The sequence below is a fragment of the Canis lupus genome, chromosome 16 (assembly GCF_011100685.1).
Source record: "Canis lupus familiaris isolate Mischka breed German Shepherd chromosome 16, alternate assembly UU_Cfam_GSD_1.0, whole genome shotgun sequence".
NCBI classification, from domain to species: domain Eukaryota; kingdom Metazoa; phylum Chordata; class Mammalia; order Carnivora; family Canidae; genus Canis; species Canis lupus.
In genome coordinates, this window is record NC_049237.1 from 20547434 (window position 1) to 20568402 (window position 20969).

The 20969-nt window shown below is 44.7% G+C and overlaps 1 protein-coding gene and 1 non-coding gene across 6 annotated transcripts in view; one reads left to right on the forward strand and one right to left on the reverse strand.

Annotated features, from left to right (window-relative positions):
• The window catches only part of DNAJB6 (DnaJ heat shock protein family (Hsp40) member B6), a 73785-nt gene that overhangs the window by 37555 nt on the left and 15261 nt on the right, over nt 1–20969 (forward strand). For 3 of the 5 annotated variants that reach the window (XM_038559837.1, XM_038559839.1, XM_038559838.1), the window contains 3 exons: nt 10376–10507; nt 12580–12721; nt 13288–13358. In XM_038559837.1, the coding sequence (XP_038415765.1) occupies nt 10376–10507; nt 12580–12721; nt 13288–13358 (345 nt within the window). Of the gene's footprint in view, nt 1–1781; nt 1887–2955; nt 3317–10375; nt 10508–12579; nt 12722–13287; nt 14101–20969 lie in introns of those variants that run through there. The other 2 variants (XM_038559841.1, XM_038559840.1) reach the window with 2 other exon arrangements.
• On the reverse strand, nt 18697–18803 carry LOC119869658. The gene has a single exon (XR_005371751.1). It is a non-coding gene; the product is annotated as a U6 spliceosomal RNA (small nuclear RNA).

A 20969-nucleotide genomic window follows, 5' to 3' on the forward strand; every position in this document is an offset into this window, starting at 1 on the left:
TTTGCGAAAGGAGATCGTGGTGTTCCAGCTGATGATTCGTTGCAGAATGGATTTTCCCATCAACTGCACATCTTGGCACTGATGCCGGATGCCAGGTTTTCATCTGCGGCGTAGGCATGATGTGGAGCGGGTGTGTGCTGCCTGTTGAGAGAGCTCTCTGTCCGTCTCCAGAGCTGTCTGGGGTGCTGGGAAACATGGGAGGCCAGGGCTCACTGTGTCCGGCGCAGCCATTTCTGTCTTGGTTCCCTGTGGGGGACCCAACCTGTGTTTTTGTCTGTTGTGGTCTGGAGCCTGGTCAGAGAGCCTGAGCACCACCTGCGCCCCTCCAGGAGGGAAATGAGAAGAGAGGTTCTGTCTACACATAATGGGGGAGAAACCGGTGGACCCTTGCCCATCCTAAACATGAAGGAGAGTAATTCACTGCCACGTCTGGTAGGTATGGGGCCCTTTCAGTGGTGTGGCCCTTGAGTTTATTTCAGGTGGGGGTTCATAGAGATTTTCCTTATCTTTTACCGCGGTATGGCCTGACTTGAAGAGTAGCTGATGGAGGGAGATGGGTAGTAATATAACACATATCAGCATAGATGAGCTTTTTCATCCACAGACGTTGTAATGAGGCTAAAGTAGGGGTGGAAAGGAGATTAGTCTTTTGAAGACTTCTGCTTTCATACTGCTACCATAGACATGAGAGAGGATGGATCGGGAAGGCTCCCCTTTAACTTATGAAATGTATGATATTTCTTAGGTATATCCTTGACTTGGCTTTCGTGTATGTAGGAAATCTTACTGTAAGGAAAATACAAAGAATTTAATGTTTCCTGTGTTAAAATTATTTCTGTGGGGCAGCCCGGGTGGCTCGGTGGTTTAGTCACGGAGCCTGCTTCTCCCTCTGCCTGTGTGTCTGCCTTGCCACCACCGCCCCCCCCCCCCCCCCAATCTAATGAATAAAAATCTTTAAAAAAAATATTATTTCTGTGTCTTATCTCAATCTTTAGCCAACTTCACATGTGGTATTTTCGGGGAGACAGGGCAGTGTGGGGTGAAGTCCTGTTTGGATAGGGTGAATCTCCTGGTGGTCAAGTGAGGATCTTCTGCCCCTGAGGGTTTTGGTTCTCCTGCAGTGTGGGGTGGGGGTGGCAAAGTAGGCTGACCTTGGAGCTTGAGGCCAGGCATGCTTTATATTCTCATGACTTGTTTTGAGGAAGAGCCCTTTAGTGATTGAATTGTAACCAGATTTTGTTTTCCTTGGGAAAATGGTCTGACAGGCCAAGCTTTCTCAGTAAAAATGACTTTCATTGAGCACTTCTCTCTAGAGTGAAGATTGTTACTAGGTGTAAAGGAGGAAGTAATTGTGGAATTGTGGTTTTTTTTAACCCACTATTAGCTATTTAAATCTCCTGACTTTCACATCTAAATTGAGATGTGTGTGTGTGTGTGTGTATATCTATATATAGATACACATATAAAGTGTGCCCCTCACCATCACTATATCTATATATAGATATACACACGCACACATGTATATACACACACGTATAAATCTTTATGTACATGTGAACTTCGTGGAGATTGAACACAAGGAACATTTTGGTGGAAATTTCTTGTTTTGGACTCAGTCCTGTTTAAGAGGTAACTAGTCTTACTGTAGTTCTAGCCTCTGGGACCTCTGGTTTAGATACTGAGATGCTCTGGTTTAGATTCTGAAATTTTAACAGTAGGCATTTTCTGTATATTGCCCATGATTAGTGTGGCAGTGATACTTCTTCAATCCGTTCTTGTAGGTGTTCTAGGGGACTTCCATTTTCAGGCTCTAAGGATTTCCACACAGGAAAAGAAGCTTCTCCACGGCTACTACATGTATGAAGTCACGGTACAGCCTGCGGGGGGTATGTGTAGTCTGGGTCTCCATGTAGGGCTGGGGGCTTCGGCTTTGGCAGTAGTTTACTTGGCGTGAACCAGCATCTACATGCTACTTACTCAGCTCTGTTGTGATGTCCATTTGTAGTAGTAGCACATTGTTTTTAGTCTTAATTTTTCACACTTGTCCCCCCTCCTCTCCTTGTTGCCTTCCAAGAAAAGTAGGTCAAAAGCTAAGCCCTTTGCCGAGTATCAGAACATAAAATTCCATGTCTGACTTCAGACTCCCTAAATGAAAGGAAACAAAACTTGAGAGAGCTGGTGAGCGAGCACGTGGGAAGGATTGAGGTGTGGAGGGTGTTGGATGGAGTATAAGCAGTTCTGTGCTGAAGGACCAGCCGCTGAGAATTGTCACATGCTGGGGGTGCGCTTGGGCCTGGGGCCTCCTGACTCCGAAGCCCTGGCAACCACAACTGCCCCCCACCTCCCCAACCAGAGAGGCAGTGACGGGGCTTCCAGAACCTGCACACAGTGCTGACCCTGAGATCCAGGGAGCAAGCCGTACCTTTGTGGGCAGCCGATTCTAATCCTTTCCCAAATCCTGAGCATGCCAGAGCTAGCTCTCGTCCAAATGTGAATTGGAAGGGATTGCATTAATCTGAGTTAGGGTGATCTGCTCATCATTTACTTCTTTCAGGGCACTGTTACTCAACATTCTCAGATGGATGAGTAACTAGTATTAGTATCTCATAGTTGTTAGAGCCCCAGAAGGAATACTGTTGGGAAGAATCGTCTGGGTATAACTTCACATTTTTATTTACTCTTATTCTCATGGTGGATAGTGAGGGGCACACTTTAAAACCTAAAACCATGTCCAGAGAGCCCATTCAGGTTAGCCTGTTTTCCCTTCATAACGGCATCAGTCTCGTAAGCCTGGTCTGTGAAAAAATCCTTGGCCACGGAGAAAGGATCGTGCAGGTCACCTCAGGGAAAGCGGGCTTTTGGAGGGAAGTGGAATTTTATTGAGGAGGGAAATAGCTAAGTTTTGAGAACCAGCTCTGACTTTAACGTAGTGAGCCCGTCATTTTGCTCTCCCAGGGTTCGAGGAGGTGGCGAGTGAGGACTTGGACCCCGGGTTTGAGGACTCGGCCGAAGACTCCCAGAGCGAAGAGAACAGCGAGGTTTTGGATGTGATCTCTGTCGAGGAGCTTGATATCTATAGTGAAGATGAGCCGAGTGAAGGCTGTAGCCGGGGCCAGGGCCAGCTGCTGAGTGAGGAGCTGGAATTTGTGTCCAGTGAGGATGAGGCAAGCCCAGGGTATGAGGAAGAGCTGAGCGAGGAGTGCGAGGAGCTGCTGAGTGAGGACAGCGGGCCAGAGCTGGAGGGGCTGCCTGCGCAGCAGTGAGGCAGGGTGGCCGGCGGGAAGTGCGTATGGAATAAAATGTTTGTGCCCACTGACTAGTGTCTGAGATGGTCCTTGTTCAGGCACCAGGGCTGGCCTGGAGGGAGTGGAGGCAGCGGCGGGGTGGGGTGGGGTGGGGTAGGGTAGCTCTAGGAGGAATGACGCTCACCAAGATCCAGGAGCCAGTGCTTTCAGGCCCGGATGGTGTCCTGGGGTGGTTGCAGCAGTCCCACAGGCCGGGGACTGACAACAGGAGCCCATGCCTCCTGGTCCTGGAGACGTGGGGGTGGCCAGGACCAGGTCCCAGGGTGGAGCTTGTCTGTTCCACCAGGCTCTCTGTCTGGTGTCTGATGGCCTCAGATGGTCCTTGCGTGTGGGCATTTCCTCCCTGTGTCTTCACACTGTGCCCCCTTGTGTGTGTGTCCCTGTCCATACCGCCCCCCCCCCCCGCCCCCCCTTGGAGACCCTCGTGATGCTGGATTTGGACCGCCCCCCCTCCTGAGCTCATCTTTACCCCGTCATCCACCAAGACCCTGTTTTCCTTCCAAAGAAGGTCACGGTCAGGGGGCCTGGGGCTCAGGGGACCTACATCATTTTGAGGGGCCACAATCCATCCTATAATGTAGTTTCTCCATAAAGAGTTGTCTGCTTTAGAAGCAGCACATTTTGGAAGGAGAAAGAAGGGGGAAGTGTTTGAAGTAAGATGTGCTAAGAGAATGTCAAAGTCAGAGGTGGGAGAGGTGCAGGTGCCCCCTCTAGTTACTCAGGGGCAGACTCCACCCTTGGGCATCCCTGCACACACATAACTTGACTGAAGGCAAGGAATTAGACTTAAAAATCCACATAAATACATCGTGTTAGACTGGTTTCCCGCTATAGTTGGTGTCATGACCACAGAGCCCATGGTCCTGAGGAGTGATGGGGGTCAGGGAGTATTGCTACCCCTCTGGCTTCTCCGCTTGTTTCTCTTTGGAGGAGGCCTAGTGCTCTGGTCAGATTATGGTAACAGTGTATGGTTCTGTACTTATTTGAGAACTTTTGCTCTTAGTATATGGAACTGGCATTTGGAAATAGTTCATTTTCACTTAAAATTATGCTGGCAAGTGAGGATGGATGCTCTGCTCATGATCCTTGGCTTTTCACTTGTTTACTGTGTCCTTTGTAGGGACTTGGAGTCCTTTATTCCTGTGACTGCCTTCATTCAGTCCCTTAGCCCTACCCCCTGGCAGGGAGCAGGAATGGCTGGCTTCTGGAGAAGGGGGCTCTGGGCCGTGAGAACAGCAGGGCTGGCCATCCCACCACAGGTGTGGACCCTGTAAGGAGATCTGCATGCCGTGTTTGAGTCACACTCCCCGGGAGGCCCCCTGTGTTCAGCTTCCTTTTCCAAGGGAAGCTAGTGTCCTGACTCTGTTGATCCTTAGCTTTAATGTAGTTTGTTGGTCTGGCCTGGGTCGTAGAGCTGCGTCTGAGTTGGAGTCCAAAGGCCATGAGGCGGGAAAAACCAGTTGAAAACCCATCAGTCTGTAGAATTCTCTTTCTTACTTTGTTCCCTTCAGCCTTTGAACAGATTGGACGAGGCCCACCCTTGCAGGGGAGGCCAGTATGTGCTGCTTACTCTACTGATCTGTTAACCTCATCAGAAACACACTCACAGACACTCAGTGTAATAACTAACCAAAGACCTGAGCATCCTGGGCCGCTTCAGGTTGCCATGTGAAATTAATGTCATCACCTGTGAAATTAGCCCCCCCCCCCCCCCCAAACTTGATACCTGTGCTCAATGCCTTAAGTTACGACACTTAAACTCCAGATAAAGACAATAGCACAGGCTGACTTTTTTGCCCAACATGATAGCTATCCTGTCTGTGCCCCAAAATACACTTTTTCCTCTGATAGGGAGGTGAGATCCTGAAATATTATAATAGGTGTGTGTCTTAGGTTACATGGTAGGGGATAGGAGAGGCGAGAAAACAAAGATGTTTGCTTAACATATTAAAACATGTGCACAAACCTCCATAACAAAATAAAAAGGGGACACTCCTGGCGGTCTACTAAGGAGTCGCATGTGGTTGAAATGGATGTTTGTAAGTATAGGTCTGAATTGCGCAGGTCCACTTTCGTAGGTTTTTTTCAATAGATTACAGTATTGTAAATCTATTTTACGATTTTCTTAACATTTGGTTTTCTCTAGCTTACATTATTGAAAGAATACGGGGTGTAACACAACATACAGAATCTGAATCCCCTGTGTTCTAGGCTAGTGTTCTAGTCTTCCTGTCAGTGGTAGGCTATTAGCAGATAAGCGTTTGGAGAGTCAGGGGCGCCTGGGTGGCTCAGTAGTTGCATTTGCTTTTGGCTCGGTGTGATCCCGGGGTCCTGAGTTCGAGACCTGCATTGGGTTCTCTGCAGGGAGCCTGCTTCTCCCTTTCCCTTTCTGTGTGGCTCATGAATAAATAAATACATATTTTTAAAGATTTTGTTTATTTATTCGTAGAGACACACAGGGGCAGAGACACAGAGGGAGAAGCAGGCTCCATGCAGGAAGCCTGATGTGGGACTCAATTCTGGGTCTCCAGGATCACACCCCAGGCTGCAGGCAGCGCTAAACCGCTATGCCACCGGGGCTGCCCATAAATAAATAAAATCTTAAAAAAAAAAAAAAGTTAAACTCAGATTTTTGACTGTGTGAGGGAATCAGCGCCCCTAACCTCTCATCGTTCAGGGGTCTGTTCCTCCTCTGCATGCTCCACATTTCCTTGGCCTTGAGCAGACACCTCAGCAGGCTGTGGTTTATATGCCCATTGGGCTGAAAGGGAAATCATACTTGATAGTGTATATGGTTATGTTACATTGTCTTAACTACAATTTATTTCTAAAATCTAATAAAATACTTAGGCCTTTTAATCTCAAAAATAACATACTCAAGAATTTGGGAAATGTAAGGAGGGATAATCAACATTTGTCTCGCTACCAATAAAAAATCCACTTTAACATTTTTTGTGTATTATAATTGTAGTGTGTTACATAAATATTCTCTTCTGCCTTTTTCTTTTTTTTTTTTTTTTTAAACACAGGCAGTATTCCAATTTTATTTATTATAGTCACACACAGAGAGAGAGGCAGAGACAGAGGCAGAGGGAGAAACAGGCTCCATGCACCGGGAGCCAGACGTGGGACTCGATCCCGGGTCTCCAGGATCGCGCCTTGAGCCAAAGGCAGGCGCCAAACCTCTGCGCCACCCAGGGATACCCTCTTCTGCCTTTTTCTAAAGCCCAAACTTTAATGACCATTTAAAAATGTGCATATAAATGTGCATTTAAAATGCTCTATTTTACCACCTCCTCTTTTGGAAAATTTGGTTATTTTCAAATTTTAGTACATAATTAATGCTTTGAATTCTCTTAGTGCAGTGCTGTATTTCCATGTTTGAGATGAGTGATGTTCTCTGAAATAGAATTGCTGGGTTGAAGAGTTTTTAAAAATTGATTGTATTTAATTTGGGGTTGAAGATTTTGAAAGGTCATGGTACATACTCCTTAACTGCTTTTTGAAAGAGAACAAGAAAAAAAAAATGAAAGAGAACAAGATAATCTCTTAAAGATTTGACTGATTTCACAGTGGCAACTTGTAACAACATCTGCACGATATTAAAAATATGTTTCTTCAGGTCACCGTGACTGTTGTAACTGAGGCTTTGCATTTCCAGGGTTAAACTTGTATAACTTGAATATTTGAAAGATGGTAAAGTTTACAGACTAAAATGACTACCTGAATCGTAGGAAAGCATTATGCTGTATTAATAGAAACAATAAAATAAGATAAAAGATACATTTTTATTTTTATTTTTAAAAGATTTTATTTATTTATTCATGAGAGACACAGAAAGAGAGAGAGGGGCAGAGACATAGGCAGAGGGAGAAGCAGGCTCCATGCAGGGAGCCCGATGTGGGACTCGATCCAGGGACTGCAGGATCATGCCCTAAGCCAAAGGCAGATGCTCAACCGCGGAGCCACCCAGGCATCCCAAGATAAAATTAAAAAAAAAAAAAAAAAAAAAAAGAAAATACAAACTGAAAAGTGACCGGCCTTACCCCTCCTTCTAAACCAGCTTTTTGAAGTAGCTTCAGAAGAACGGGCTCGGGGATCCCTGGGTGGCGCAGCTGTTTGGCGCCTGGCTTTGGCCCTGGGCACGATCCTGGAGACCTGGGATCATATCCCGCGTCAGGCTCCCGGTGCATGGAGCCTGCTTCTCCCTCTCCCTCTGCCTGTGTCTCTGCCTCTCTCTCTCTGTGTGTGACTATCATAAATAAAAAAAAAAAAAAAAAAAAAAAAAAACGGGCTCATGTATTGGTGGTAGGCCTTCATTTAGCAGAGTGTGTTTGGGCCCATGTGTTTGGTGGTGGTTCCACGTGGCCCCTGAACAGTGAACAGTGCTGAGGGTTTGATTGCTGATATTATGACTGAGTATGTTAGGAGGACAAACATGGTAGGATTTATTGTGAATGAAGTCTTGGGGTGCAGAGCAGCGTAGTTTTGGGGATTCCTGTGTGGGTCCTGGAAATCTGAAACAGGCTACATACATCGTTGGTGGTGGTGGTGGTGGTGGTCGTGGTGGTCGTCGTCGTGGTGGTGGTGGTGGTGGTCGTCGCCTCCTCCTCCTCCCTCCTCTCTCCTCCCTCCTCCCTCCTCCCCCTCCCTCCTCCCTCCTCCCCCTCCCTCCTCCCCCCTCCCCCTCCCTCCTCCCCCCTCCTCTCCTCCTCCCTCCTCCTCCTCCCTCCTCCTCCTTCCTCCTCCTCCTTCCTCCTCCTCCTCCTCCGTCGTCAGAAATTACACAATGAGCTTAAATTGCATTTGCCATGTTTCTGTTTCTCCATGTGAGTGGTGGATATCAGGGTAACTGACAAAATGTGGCATTGCGGGTGTGTAAGCTGTGGTATTAAGGAAAAGAGTGCTTTCTAAACAGACTGCTTGGGTTTTTTTGAATAAGGTCTCCAGAGAAATTCACAGTATTACTGCTTTAGTAAAGTTCGGTGATGAACTTCTATTCATACTTCTGTTACGGGGAACTGTAAGTGTGGCCCCATTTACAAAGTAGGTTATAAATGGTTTTCATAAAATTATTTTGTGAAGGGCAGCATTTAGTGTGCAAGATGGGAATGAAGTTGCCACCCCAGGGGTCTGGGGGTTGACTTGGCAGCAGTTACCTGTACAAGTTAGCCTAATCTTGTACCCTCTGTGACTCCCGCTGTCTCTTCGGGGGCCGATGGGGCCATGTCTCTCTACTGGGATTGCACATAGGCCATCCTCCTGCCCCTGACATCTCCTTTCTAGAGCTTTCAGGAGGGCAGCAGTAAGCAGTTTCTCTAAATGCGTCTTCAGGCCCATCTCCCTAGATGTGTAGTGTTAAATAAAGTAGACCAGCCGACATCTGCCGAGAACAAGGCTTTGTACTCACACTCTTTCCTTGGCCTTATCCTGACCTGCTGGAAGCTGCCTTGCCCAGGCATCTGTTCTTACCCTGGCTCTCCTGTGCATCTTTGCGGATTGAGGCAGTGTTCCCTGAGGGGCCACATCTCTGGTCTCTGTGTTTGTGCCTTCTTGCATCGTGAACCTCCATATCTGCGTGGGGCCAGTCCTCATTACCTGGTGCCTGGTCATGTGGACTCTTGTTTTCCTTCATTTTTCCACCCCACTGTATGAGCTTTCATGCTTCGGTCACTCTTGCCGGATGGTTCAGAACACACCACCCTGATTCTGTAGTTTCTGTGCTGCCTGGGGTGTGTTTCTGTTTGGCATGCATTTTTTTCTTACCCTCCACTGGGGTTCCTTGTTTTGTTTCATGCAGAGCTACTCTATTTCTCTGAAAATCCACCAATGAATTCACAGAGCTGCAGTGCATTTTTTAAAAGTTTGTATAATTTCTTTGTTTTTAGCTCACTAACTGATAACCAGAAAAATATCAGGGCTAATCTTATTTTTATTTTCAGGAGCATTTTGGTATATCTAATAGGAACACGCTGCCTAGCTGTAAACCTTCTGTTTTATTTTTATTTTTATTTTTATTTTTATTTTTTATTTTTTTATTTTTTTTTTATTTTTATTTTTTTTATTTTTATTTTTAAAAAAATTTTTAAAAAGTTTTATTTATTCATGAAAGAGAGAGGCAGAGACCTAGGCAGAGGGAGAAGTAGGCTCCATGCAGGAAGCTTGATGTGGGACTCATCCGGGTCTCCAGGATCATGCCCTGGGCTGAAGGCAGGCACTCAACTGCTTAGCCACCCAGGCGTCCCAGTCTTCTGTTTAAATAGAGCACATTGTTGTTAATGTCTGCCAATTAACATTTATTCAGATTTGACTTTAATTCTTTTTTTAATATTCATTCATTTATCTATTTATCTATTTATTTATCCATTTATTTATTTATCTTATTTATTTATCTATTTATCTATTTATGAATCTATCTATGAGAGGCGGTCTCCATGCCCGGAGCCCGACGCGGGCCTCGATCCCAGGACTCCAGGATCGCGCCCTGAGCCAAAGGCAGGCGCTAAACCGCCGAGCCACCCCAGGGATCCCCTTGACTTTAATTCTTTCTAAAATGTTCTTTTGTCGTCTGTCTTACAAGAAAGTAAATGGAATTCTTAAACCCTTTGACTCAGCTGTCAAATTTTGCCTCACTTGCTATAACCTCCATGTGTTATGTAAACAAATGTTAGAATAATCCATTTTTGTTTTTATTTCTGAATTATGTTGAGTAAGGCAGCCCAGGTTCCATGAAACCAACAGTATTGTATATATGTGCTAACTTGAATTTAAATAAAATCTTGAAAGAAAAAAACCCCACAGCTCTCTGAGTTTGATGTGCACTTTAGTGATCTGATTTTTATATTTGTATATAGAGTGATTATATCAATAGTCTGGTTATTTACTCCTTTAATATATTCTAGCTGTAGTTGAATTAAATGAGTAAAGCTGCTGATTATCTGAACTTTGGTTTCTATTTAGCTACGCTTCTGATGGAATAATGTGTTATAAGGCATTAACCCATTTCTCCTTACTGCAGCGCTCCTATGAAAAAAATATAAAGATTTTACAAACTATGTCTTTGTTTTTAGAAGACCCATTTGAGGACTTCTTTGGGAGCCGAAGAGGCCCCCGTGGGAGCAGGAACCGAGGCACGGGGTCGTTCTTCTCCGCCTTCAGTGGATTTCCGTCTTTTGGAGGAGGGTTTTCTTCTTTTGATACAGGTATTAAATCCTTAGATTTGATGTCCAATATCTGAACAGACATTAATGCTGATACATTTTCAGAGCAGTTTGATGAGTCTATTCCTTTGTAGAATAGTCATGGTGTAGTTTTATGTGTATAGTCTGTGCTTTGTTAACCTACATCCCCCCCCCCCCCCCAATGTTCCCAGGAATGTTTTACCTGAAAATCCACTTCTAAGGTCAACATTTAATGAAATTTCTGTTTAAAAGGAATTGATTTGGGGTAAATAACTGAAAAAACCCACTTGTACACAGTCTCTCTTAATTCCTTTTTTGTCTAACCTTGGCAACTATCAAAACAGTGGTATTCTAAGAGAGTCCAGGGTGATGTGATCAGAAGGTGGGTCTATAACACAGCCCTTCTGGCCACTCCCCCACCACCCAGTCTGTGGGTGTCTGTGGCCACATGGAGTCCACTGGTAGGGGGTTTACAATCTGTGTGTGTGTGTGTGTGTGTGTGTGTGTGTGTGTGTGTGAGAGAGAGAGAGAGAGAGAGAGAGAGAGAGAGATTGATTGAGATTGCCCTGCCCACACACAGTGGCCAGTGGTCTTTTTAAAAACAGCTCACCTGGGTACCTGACTGTCTTAGTAGAGCATGTGACTTGGGGTTGTGAGTGTGAGCCCTACGTTTGGTATAGAGATTACTTAAGAAAAATAAAGTCCTTAAAAAGAAAAGGCAGCTTATCAGAGCAACATACATGTGGCATGGTATAATTATATATTTTACCTGAAGATTAAGGATCTTTTCTTTGCATTTCGTATAGTTCCTCTCAAGAGGAGCTCTTGTTTTTTCTGATGCTCTGATTTTAATTTCAAGTGCTACATGGTAGGAATTGGCAGTGCTTGTTAAGGAAGGCTGCCCTGCAACACAAAGTTCACAGTTTTCTTCCCCTTCAAGTGCTGTGTTAGCACCATGGATGTAAATGGTTGGTTTGATTGGACTTGAGTAGGGAGGGCTACTGTAGGTGGCCTTTACAGCAGACCCTTTTGTTAGGGAACATCTGTGGTATGCTGAAGGTGGACTTGGCTCAGGCTTAAGGGGGAGTCCAAGAAAGCTGGTTTAAAATAACAACATAGTACATCATTTAAGAAATGTGTGGCTGATGGGTCATGAGGTATGTGTGGGTGCAGACCTTCCAGGAGCCTTGTTGAAGGGAGTATGGGGATTTTTTTTTTAAAGATTTTATTTATTTATTTATTTATTTATTCATTCATTCATTCATTCATTCATTCATTCATGAGAGACCCACAGAGAGAGACAGACACAGCAGAGGGAGAAGCAGGCTCCACTCGGAGCCTGACGTGGGACTCAATCCCGGGTCCCCAGGATCACACCCCAGGCTGCAGGTGGCGCTAAACTGCTGTGCCACTGGGGCTGCCCCGGGGATTTGTTCTTATGTGAATATTTTCAAAGTGGGACAAGTAGTAAGCTCTTGAAGTAAGTAAAACAGTCTCAGTATGTTGGTTAGCTTTAGTGTAACTTGTGGAAATCAGGGATTTTAGCATCGTAGTGTGATTGCCATAAATGAGAATGTTGTCCACAAATGAATTATGTAGATCTGTACCTTTTCAGTAATGGTTGGCAATATTCTTTCTAAAATTACTTGAGGTTTTTAATAATTCAGAGTTTGACCCCTTACATGGTCCCATTGCAAGGAGAAGGTAAGCAGGTTGGGTTGGCATTCTGTGCTGGCGAAGCTACTCTGTCCTGCAACATAACACATATTGCCATCCTACTCCTCTGTGGTGTGTAGTGCCGAGTTGGTTGCCTGTAACTAGGGTGAGATGCCAGTGGGCTCAGGACAGTGCTGGGTAAGGGAGACAGGAGAGGAAATAGAACCCAGGAATGCCTGGGGGGTGGGGGGTTATCCTGTTATCCAACATCCAGAGGAGCACCTGCCCTCCTCCCTCCTCCTCATGGTTCTGTGGCCGCTCTGCTTCGGCTCGGCTCTCCTTGGTTTGCTCTGTTGCCCTGTGGTTTTCCTGTTACTCATACTTGTGTTATATTAGTAATGGACATATTGGTCTCTAATCTTCCTGTCTTCCCACAGGATTTACTTCCTTCGCATCGCCAGGTCACGGGGGCCTCACTTCGTTCTCTTCCACGACATTTGGTGGTAGTGGGATGGGCAACTTCAAATCTATATCCACTTCTACTAAAATGGTTAATGGCAGAAAAATCACTACAAAGAGGTACAGTGGTTATCTAGATACACTTTTTTTTTTTTTAGATACACTTTTTAAATAAGTAGGTAGAAGTTTCATGGTGCCATGTTTCCTTTGCCAACCCCTCCCGCCCCCGAGTACGAAGTACAGGTTGTATGTTAAATCTAGCACCGGTGGGATCTTTTACTTTCAGTGTCCGAATTAGAGCTTTCCCTTTTAAACTGCTTAATGTTACATATGAGAAGTAGTCTTTATTTAGAGCCACATTTAAAATACACAGTAACATAGTAATACGTAGTAATTTTGGTTTAGCACTGCTAGAATGATAAAAACCAGTAAACATTTACTGTTTTCATTATTGGTACATGTGCACGTATGTAGTGTTCAGTTGTGTAGTATCTGAGACAGAGCTTTTATCTGTTAGAATAAATGTATTTTAAGAAAGAAGTCTTATCAGGTTGCTTTTAGCTGTGTATTTTAACCCTCAAAATTTGTGATTTGATCTATGTCACTGGGAATTATGCTTTTTTAAAACAGTTTAAGTTTGTGTGTACTGACTTTAAAAACAGTTTGAAATGCAATTTATCTTTCAGAATTGTGGAGAATGGTGAAGAAAGAGTAGAAGTTGAAGAGAACGGCCAGTTAAAGTCCTTAACGATAAATGGTAAGGAGCAGCTGCTACGCTTGGATAACAAGTAACAACGCACGCGTGTAGCAGAAATGTTAGCTGTAACGGGCACCATTGAGGACTGACAGGAACGCTTTTTTTTGAAGATTTCAAACGAACTCAACTTTCAGTATAACTGTACCTAATCTAAAATATTTATACACAGCTCATCGGAGCCCTATTTGTCATAGACTTTTGAGTTTATTGTTGGGACCACATAATAGGACCATTGTTTGGGGGGTTTTTTTGTTTTGTTTTGTTTTTGTTTTTGTTTTTTTTTTTTTTTGTCTTTAAAAATTGTTGTAAATCTCTGTATGCACTTTGCTTTTTTATTAAACATAATCCAAGGTGGCCGTGACTCTTTCGTACACTAACACCAGCACGGACCTGCTTTTCCATTGTGTTTGAAATGTGAGCCAAGTAGAGTCAGCCTGCTGTGAAATTAACATTGCCAGGATGAATCTTCCACAAAAATAATTTCAAATTTTTTCAGTATTTAGTAGTGAGAGATATTAATGCATTAATGGTAATACATTTCTCGTTTAATATAAATTGAGGATGTTTTTCTAGTTGTGCATGAACGCTGGCAACTTAGTAAGATTTGACAATTGTTTAAATATGTAATGTTAAGCTTAGGTTTAAAAAAAAGTAAAGCTGGTAAACTGGGTCTTTGTCATTTGCTTAAAAAAAAAATAAATGCGAATGTGTTTGGTGCATTCTTTTCTGAGTGGGGCCTGTAGCCTTCTTGTGTCTGTGTATGATTTTGTGCCTGGGCTTCCAGTGTCACTTCATTACTGTTACTTCTGTTCCTCGAGGTGTGGATGCCAATACAAAGTTATATGTATTTCTTTTCCTCAGTATATTTGGAGGGTTTATGAAGATTTTTCTATTTATGTTATATAATGATTAGCAATTTATTGAAGCTTCTCCTATGGTAACATTTTTATGGGGAAGGAAGAAATAGCTATATAACTTTTTCATTCCTTCCAAGTAGTTTCTAGTTTTCTAGGGTAAGTTTGATGCTGGCTCATTTAAAAATGTGATACATGTGGCAAAGTAATGGGGTGACATAGATGTGAACAAAAATAAAGGTCTTCTTTGTTTTTCAACGTGTAAAATCTGTCATAGCCAACCATTGACAACTAGAATTCCAGCTAGAGGAATGTTAAACTGGACTTGAGTTGCATTTGAACAACCGTACTTAGCTTTGTTTTGGGTAAGCAGTATGGTCCTGCCAGAAGGACAGGAGCAAGGGTGGTTCCTTCACGACAGACATATTTCTCTCAGCGGGCCCGATCGGAAGGCATATGGAAATTGCCCAAATACCATACAGTCTTTACAGAATCAAATATATTTTTGTTGACAACAAATAATAATTTAGAAGATTCCTAGAAATTTATTCTAAAGAAAGCACTACAGAATTAAGTATAAGTTCTTGAAGACAGTTGTACTAAGGGAAGCCATGAAAGGTATAGCTGTCCTAGCTCTCCGCCTCTAGATAAGAGAGACATGGAGGTATGTCACACAGAAAGGGCTCCTGTAAAATGGAAGTTTACAAACTGAAATTCTGATATTTGAAAGCTTATTTCTGTTTATGCTGTTAGAATAGATGGTCTCTCTGTCATTGAGAAACTGCAGTAAGTATTTGGAACTAAACAGATGTGGAATTTTATAGTTGTCATTAAAGGGTTGTGGGGTGGAGCAGGTTGATGGTCCCGTAGGGACACCAGGTGCTTGATGAGAAGTCTTGTCTAATCCTCCAGTAGAGCTTCCTGGGAGGCATTACACTGGGACTGTGGTTTGCCATTGTTAGCCTCTTGGGGGGCGGTGGGGTGGTACTGGAGACTGTTGGGTGCACCTCTTCCTTCACTATGAATGGTACAGACACGAGGTTCCTGGCTTCCAAAGGGGCTTTCTGCTGAAATTTCTTTGTGAGGAGCATCCCAGTCAAATGTTCATTGGCATTTGAGAACATCACCTTTGTTTTGTACTTGTGTTGTTGCTGGGAGTGTTCATTATAAATTTGTGGATAGGGTGAAGAACTTGGCTGTTGCTGAGGTATTTAAGGTAGTCACTGACCCCTGAGCCTGGAGCCACGAGGCATCTTCCCGGCATCAATCAGCAACATCACTCACATGAGGAATGATGCTCAAGAAGAGCTTGTGATGCACATTTTGCTGGTTTTGGTCACATGCTGGTCTCTGCATTTCTTTGTGTTTCTGGAGTCTTGGATGCCTCTGTAAACAGGAGGGCGAGTGCCTGCCTTGAAGGGCCTGCATCCAGTGTGCACAGTCTGTTTCACATGATCTATGTCCTGTTTTGTGTGTGCTTCATGTTTTGGGGGACAGGAATCCTTAGAGTCTTTGAAGATGGGACATCTTTGGTTTTAATTCTCCAAAGCAAAGTCTTGAGGGGATGTCAAGGCTGCTGTATTACCCCCGCACCGTATTCCTCTGTTGGTTTGATTGAGTTCAGATGGATTTTGCCTCATGTTCCTGCCCTTTACAGCTCCAGAGGACCCAGATGTGAGTTTGGAAAATCCAGTAACTTTATATGCAGTGTTACATGAATGGTGATTTGTGTGTCCCTCCCTCCCTCCCTCCCTTCCTTCCTCTCTCTTTCTTTCTTTTTCTTTTTTGTGAAGTTCTTTCAAGGATAGATTGTGGAAGTTTGTAGAGTTAGGTTTTTTTTTTTTTTTTAAGATTTTATTTATTGACTCATGAGAGACCCGCAGAGGGAGAAGAAGGCTTCCTGTGGGGAGCCCAATGTTGGATCCAATCCTAGGACCATTGAGATCACACCCAGAGCCAAAGGCAGACACTCAACCACTGAGCCACCCAGGCTCTAACTCTATAGAGTTAGCTTTACATTTTACTAAAGTTACTCTTAGAATTTGTGTACCTAGTCTGTTGAAGTCTGTTCCATACAGAATGGCAAAGCTTGGGGGGGGATAGCATGTTTCCAATCAATTGTCATTTCTGTTTATTATCTTCTAAACATTTAAAATTGCTCCTTGATGACCTACCTACTAGCTATCACTGCCTTCTTCAGGGACTGCTATTCTTGTTTTTCTTTGAAGCATTACTTAAGTTACTGAATATGCTTTTATTTTAAGAGAATCCAGTAATTTATAATTGGTTTTATTGTCTCTGCTGTTGCTTCTCAGTAGTGACAAAAGTTAGCCATCCGCACGCTCAGTAACAGGGTGGGGGTAGATGTTACTATCTCTGGAGGTATTCAAGCACAAAATAGCTTAGTAAATTTGAACACTTGATACTGTGTGGTCAAGAGGGGTTGACCTATATATGATCTCAATGGCTTATATTAAAAAAAATGCAGATATCCGATTCTGTTACATCTTAGGTGTTTTTGAGGTGGTCAGTACTTGCACATTGGGTGATTAAATGATGCAGGTCCTTAAAGAAACACTGGCTTAAATTATTCTCCAGCATTTCCTGTGTCCTTATATTCAATGTAATAATGCTTCACTTTGGTTTTCGATCCTTTTCCCAGTCTGGTCATGTGGATGACTTTCTGTTCTTGCTTCATCAGTGGTGAGTTGAGTTGTGAGTTTCATTAATTAGATGTAGACCTTGGCTCTCTAGTATGACTAACAGTTGGGGCTGCTATAGGCCAGATACTTTTCTTTTGGCTCAGTTACTACATCTTGAGTTTTGAGAGGGTCAGGGGAGGGAAAATTACAAGTTCTTTTTTTTTTTTTTAACAGTTCTTAACAGTATAATCAAATCTGGAAGTCACAGTGATCACTGATTTCCAGAGACCAGAACTAGCTGGGACTTCGGAGTTTTGCTTGTTAGGGAGAAGCGGATGTCTACCAAGAGGCCCATCAGCTCGCTCTTCGCCCTTGGGTGGCACATACTGTCTTCTTGCCCTTGTGTTAGGCAATCTCAGACTACCTGGGTGGGTGACTCATTTATTGGGGAACCCCGACTGCACTCTTGATCCTTTCCTGCTGTTGGAACACAGTGCAACCGCAACGAGAATCGCGGCCCTTGGGGGCACTGCTTCCTGAGCCTGAGGTGGGGTTGCTGTCCCTCTCCGTTCCTCCTTTTTGACCTGGGGAGCATCGTCCCTTGGTCCTTCATGCCAAGGAATGACCAGGTCTGGTTTGGTAGGGCTTGGGGTGCATCTTGGTTTATGATATTTCTTTGCTGTGTGGACCCCTGAATAGTAAACGTTGAGTTTCCTTATCTAGTAAACTGCAGTTTATTACAGACGGGCTTGATGTGTGTCAGGAGAGTGGGTCTTGCCGTCATGCTCCATCTCACCACCCCACCCTCCTCTTTGGCTGACTGCTGGAGTCTGCATCCTGATACTGAAAGCACTCCACACAAAGATAGAACATGGAGAACACAGGCCTTTCCTAGCAGGTGGCAGGGAGCCTTGCCAAAGGCCCTTTGAGCTGGAGTGATGTTGCAGAGTCTGATTGGTTCCTTTCTCCTGCTTTGGGAAGACCACCTTACTTGCTAACCCTTACTTGGCATGACCCTCTGCTCTGCACCCTTGTCTCCCTCACCCCACCACCCCCCTCCTGCCCATAGACACAACTGAGTGCACCAGCTGCTTCGGCAGCGCTGGGTGGATCATAGGATATTGGTTAGATTTCTGTCTTTAATGGAGGCTGCCGGACATGTTGGCGGAAATGACAGCCTAAGCAGATGGCTCCTGGCACTGTCCTCCTGCCGTCCCCAGACAAGCACTTGGTGACATAGTACTTGGGGGAGTCTAAAACCTGTGTGAGGCTTCTCAGGGATTTTCCCCATTTTGTTTTTCATAATAATAGAGTTAATGATGGTTTTGAGTATTAGTACACCAATATTCCTGTATGTACAGAATTCTCAACATATGTGCTAAGTCTTAGTTGTGTTTCTTTCCTAAACAGTTTTTTTTTTAAATCATTTTTATTTTTTTAAAATTTGAGAGTGAGAAGTGAGCACAGAGGGAGAGGGAAAAGCAGCCCCCCCCCCCCCCAACCCCCTGCTAAGCAGGGAGCCGGATACTGGACTCGATCCCAGGACCAGGAGATCAGGACCTGAGCTGAAAGCAGTCAACTGAACCACCCATGCACCTCTTCCCCCCTCCCCCCCATTTTTAGTTATTTGATTTCAAGGTAGTTACATATAGTATTAGTTTCAGGGGTAGAGTTGAGTGATTCTTCAGTTGCATATAATACCCAGTGCTCATCGCATCACCCAGTTACTGCCCCCTGCCCCCCCCCGCCCCCCCAACCCTCAGTTTCCTAGAGTTAAGAGTCTCTTATAGTTTGTCTTTTTCTGTTTTTGTCTTATTTTTCCTTCCTTTCCCTTGGGTTCATTGAACTACGGAGCACTTTACGAATCTGCGTGTCCTCCTTGATCAGGGGCCATGTTAATCTTCTCTGTGTCATTCCAGTGTTAGTCTGTGTGCTGCCGAAGTGAGCATCTAGTGACTTTACAGCCTATCATTCAGAGGTGAATTTCCCTGAAGAAGGTACTAAGTACTAGTATTTTCCAGTATCAATCGGTTCCATCCTGAATGTTATGAGTATACAATGTTATGTGCACCATATACTTACACATGTTAACAAAGATACTAGAGAAATTGGAACCACCAGAACAAAGATGTTCAGTCAACATCTTCTCCAACTGCCTCCGTGGCATACTTGACCCTCTTTGGCATTGAAGTGGCAGGGAGGACATGCTGAGGGCCTCGTGAAGACAGGCTGCCGAGCCACTGTGCCCGCCCCTAGGTTAGGAACGTGGCTGCTCATCAACCCCAAGCCTGAGCAGATGACCTCTTATCTGAGACTTAGGGGTTGCTTGATAGGTTGCCAGGGCACTGATAACATTAAATCCAAAGCTGGAAGAGAATGAGCAGTGGGCTCAGTGTGTCCTGTCCACCATCTCTCCTTGTCTCTCTCTCATCCGTGTCCCTTGGACCACTTGAAGGGTCCATGCAAAGTCTGTTGAGCTGCAATCATGTGTTTTAGGGCATTGGGAAGGCGTGAGGAAACGTTCCCATGGTCCTCTGTCAAGCAGGGGTTGGACAGCTGAGCCTACGCGTGGTATGTGCTGGTGTGCCTCTTGAGCCCCTTGTGGTCTTGGCCTGATTGTCTTGTGAACCCCAGCAGAATGTTGCTGTATTTTCTCCCCATAAGGTTTGCGGTTCTTAACCCAAACTGTTCCAGTAGGAGGAGTAACACTAAATTTGGTTTCTAGAAGTTGAATATTTGTGTTGAAATGTGTGCATGAAAAATGGCATCACTTTACACAGACCACTTTTCCGTCGTCAATGGCTTCCTCACATAACCTATAAAGACTGTTAATGATTTCTGAAATGTGCATTTCTTCAGTTAATTGGCTGGAGTATAAGGTGTGCTCTTCAAGGTGGGGGGGTTCTGGAGGTTCCCGTTGTGCTTGCTTCGTCCTTGGCCTGCTCCGTTGAGGGGATGGTTCCTTGCAGAGCCTGTGGTTCATCGGCCTGTGTAGTCACTTCGTTCTTCCCCAGAAAGGTGTCTCTGTTTTGGCCTCGGTTTAACAGCACGGTTTTCTGTTGTTTTCTTGTGCTTTCACACATTTCTGCTCCTTTAGTTTACATGGACTTTGCCCCAGGTTTCTTTTTTTTTTTTTTTAAGATTTTAATTATTCACGAGAGACACACACACACAGAGGGGCAGAGGAAGAAGCAGGCTCCATGCACGGAGCCCGATGTGGGACTTGATCCCGGGACTCCAGGATCACGCCCTGGACCAAAGGCAGGCGCCAAACCGCTGAGCCACCCAGGGACCCCCTTTCCCCAGGTTTCTTTCCGTATTCCGCTCTTGCGCATTCCTGTTAGACGTGTGGCTATTATGGGATTCCTCTCTCTTCTGGTATTTTATGCCAGGAGTACCCTGTATTGGTTGTCGTGGAGGAGGGCAGCTCCTCCTCCAACCTGTCTTAGGTGAAAGGCAGTCAACGCCAGCTCCTCCCCATCCTTTCCTAATTGGTTGTTGTCTTTGAGAAAGTAAGTTCTTATATTGCCTTTCATCTGGTCGCTTCACTGTACTCTTGGGTTATTCTATTTTAGAGGTGGGAGAAAGGCAGAGGGAGAGGCCATCTCAAGTTGCCTCCATGCTCAGCGCCGAGCCAAATGACGGGCTCAACCCCACCACCCTGAGATCATGACCTGGACTGAAACCAAGAATCAGATGCTTCACCGACTGAACCCCCCAGGCGTCCATTAGCTTACTCTTTTTTTAAAGGTGCCTATTTTTTATAGATAGAAAGCCCTACTAGTTTTCTCTTAGCCCCTGTCCCCCCATTTTGTCTTATTTAATTATGAATACTGACAGGGGTGGTTCGTCTTGTTCCCAGTAGGCTGGTTTTAGTGGTTGGCTTTGTGGGGTTATGTGCTGCCGTTCCATCCTGTTGAAGGAGAAAGCTGGCTGCTGATGCAGGATTCTGTGACTTGAAGTCCCCGGGGTCCAGCGTGTGCAGGACAGTGTGGCCTGGATCTTTGTTTCACTGAGAAGCAGTCTGCTCTTCTGTCCCCACGAGAATCAGTGCCTTGCCTGTCAAGTCCTCTGGTCCTGGCACGTTTTCCAGTTACTGAGGTCTTGAAAATTTT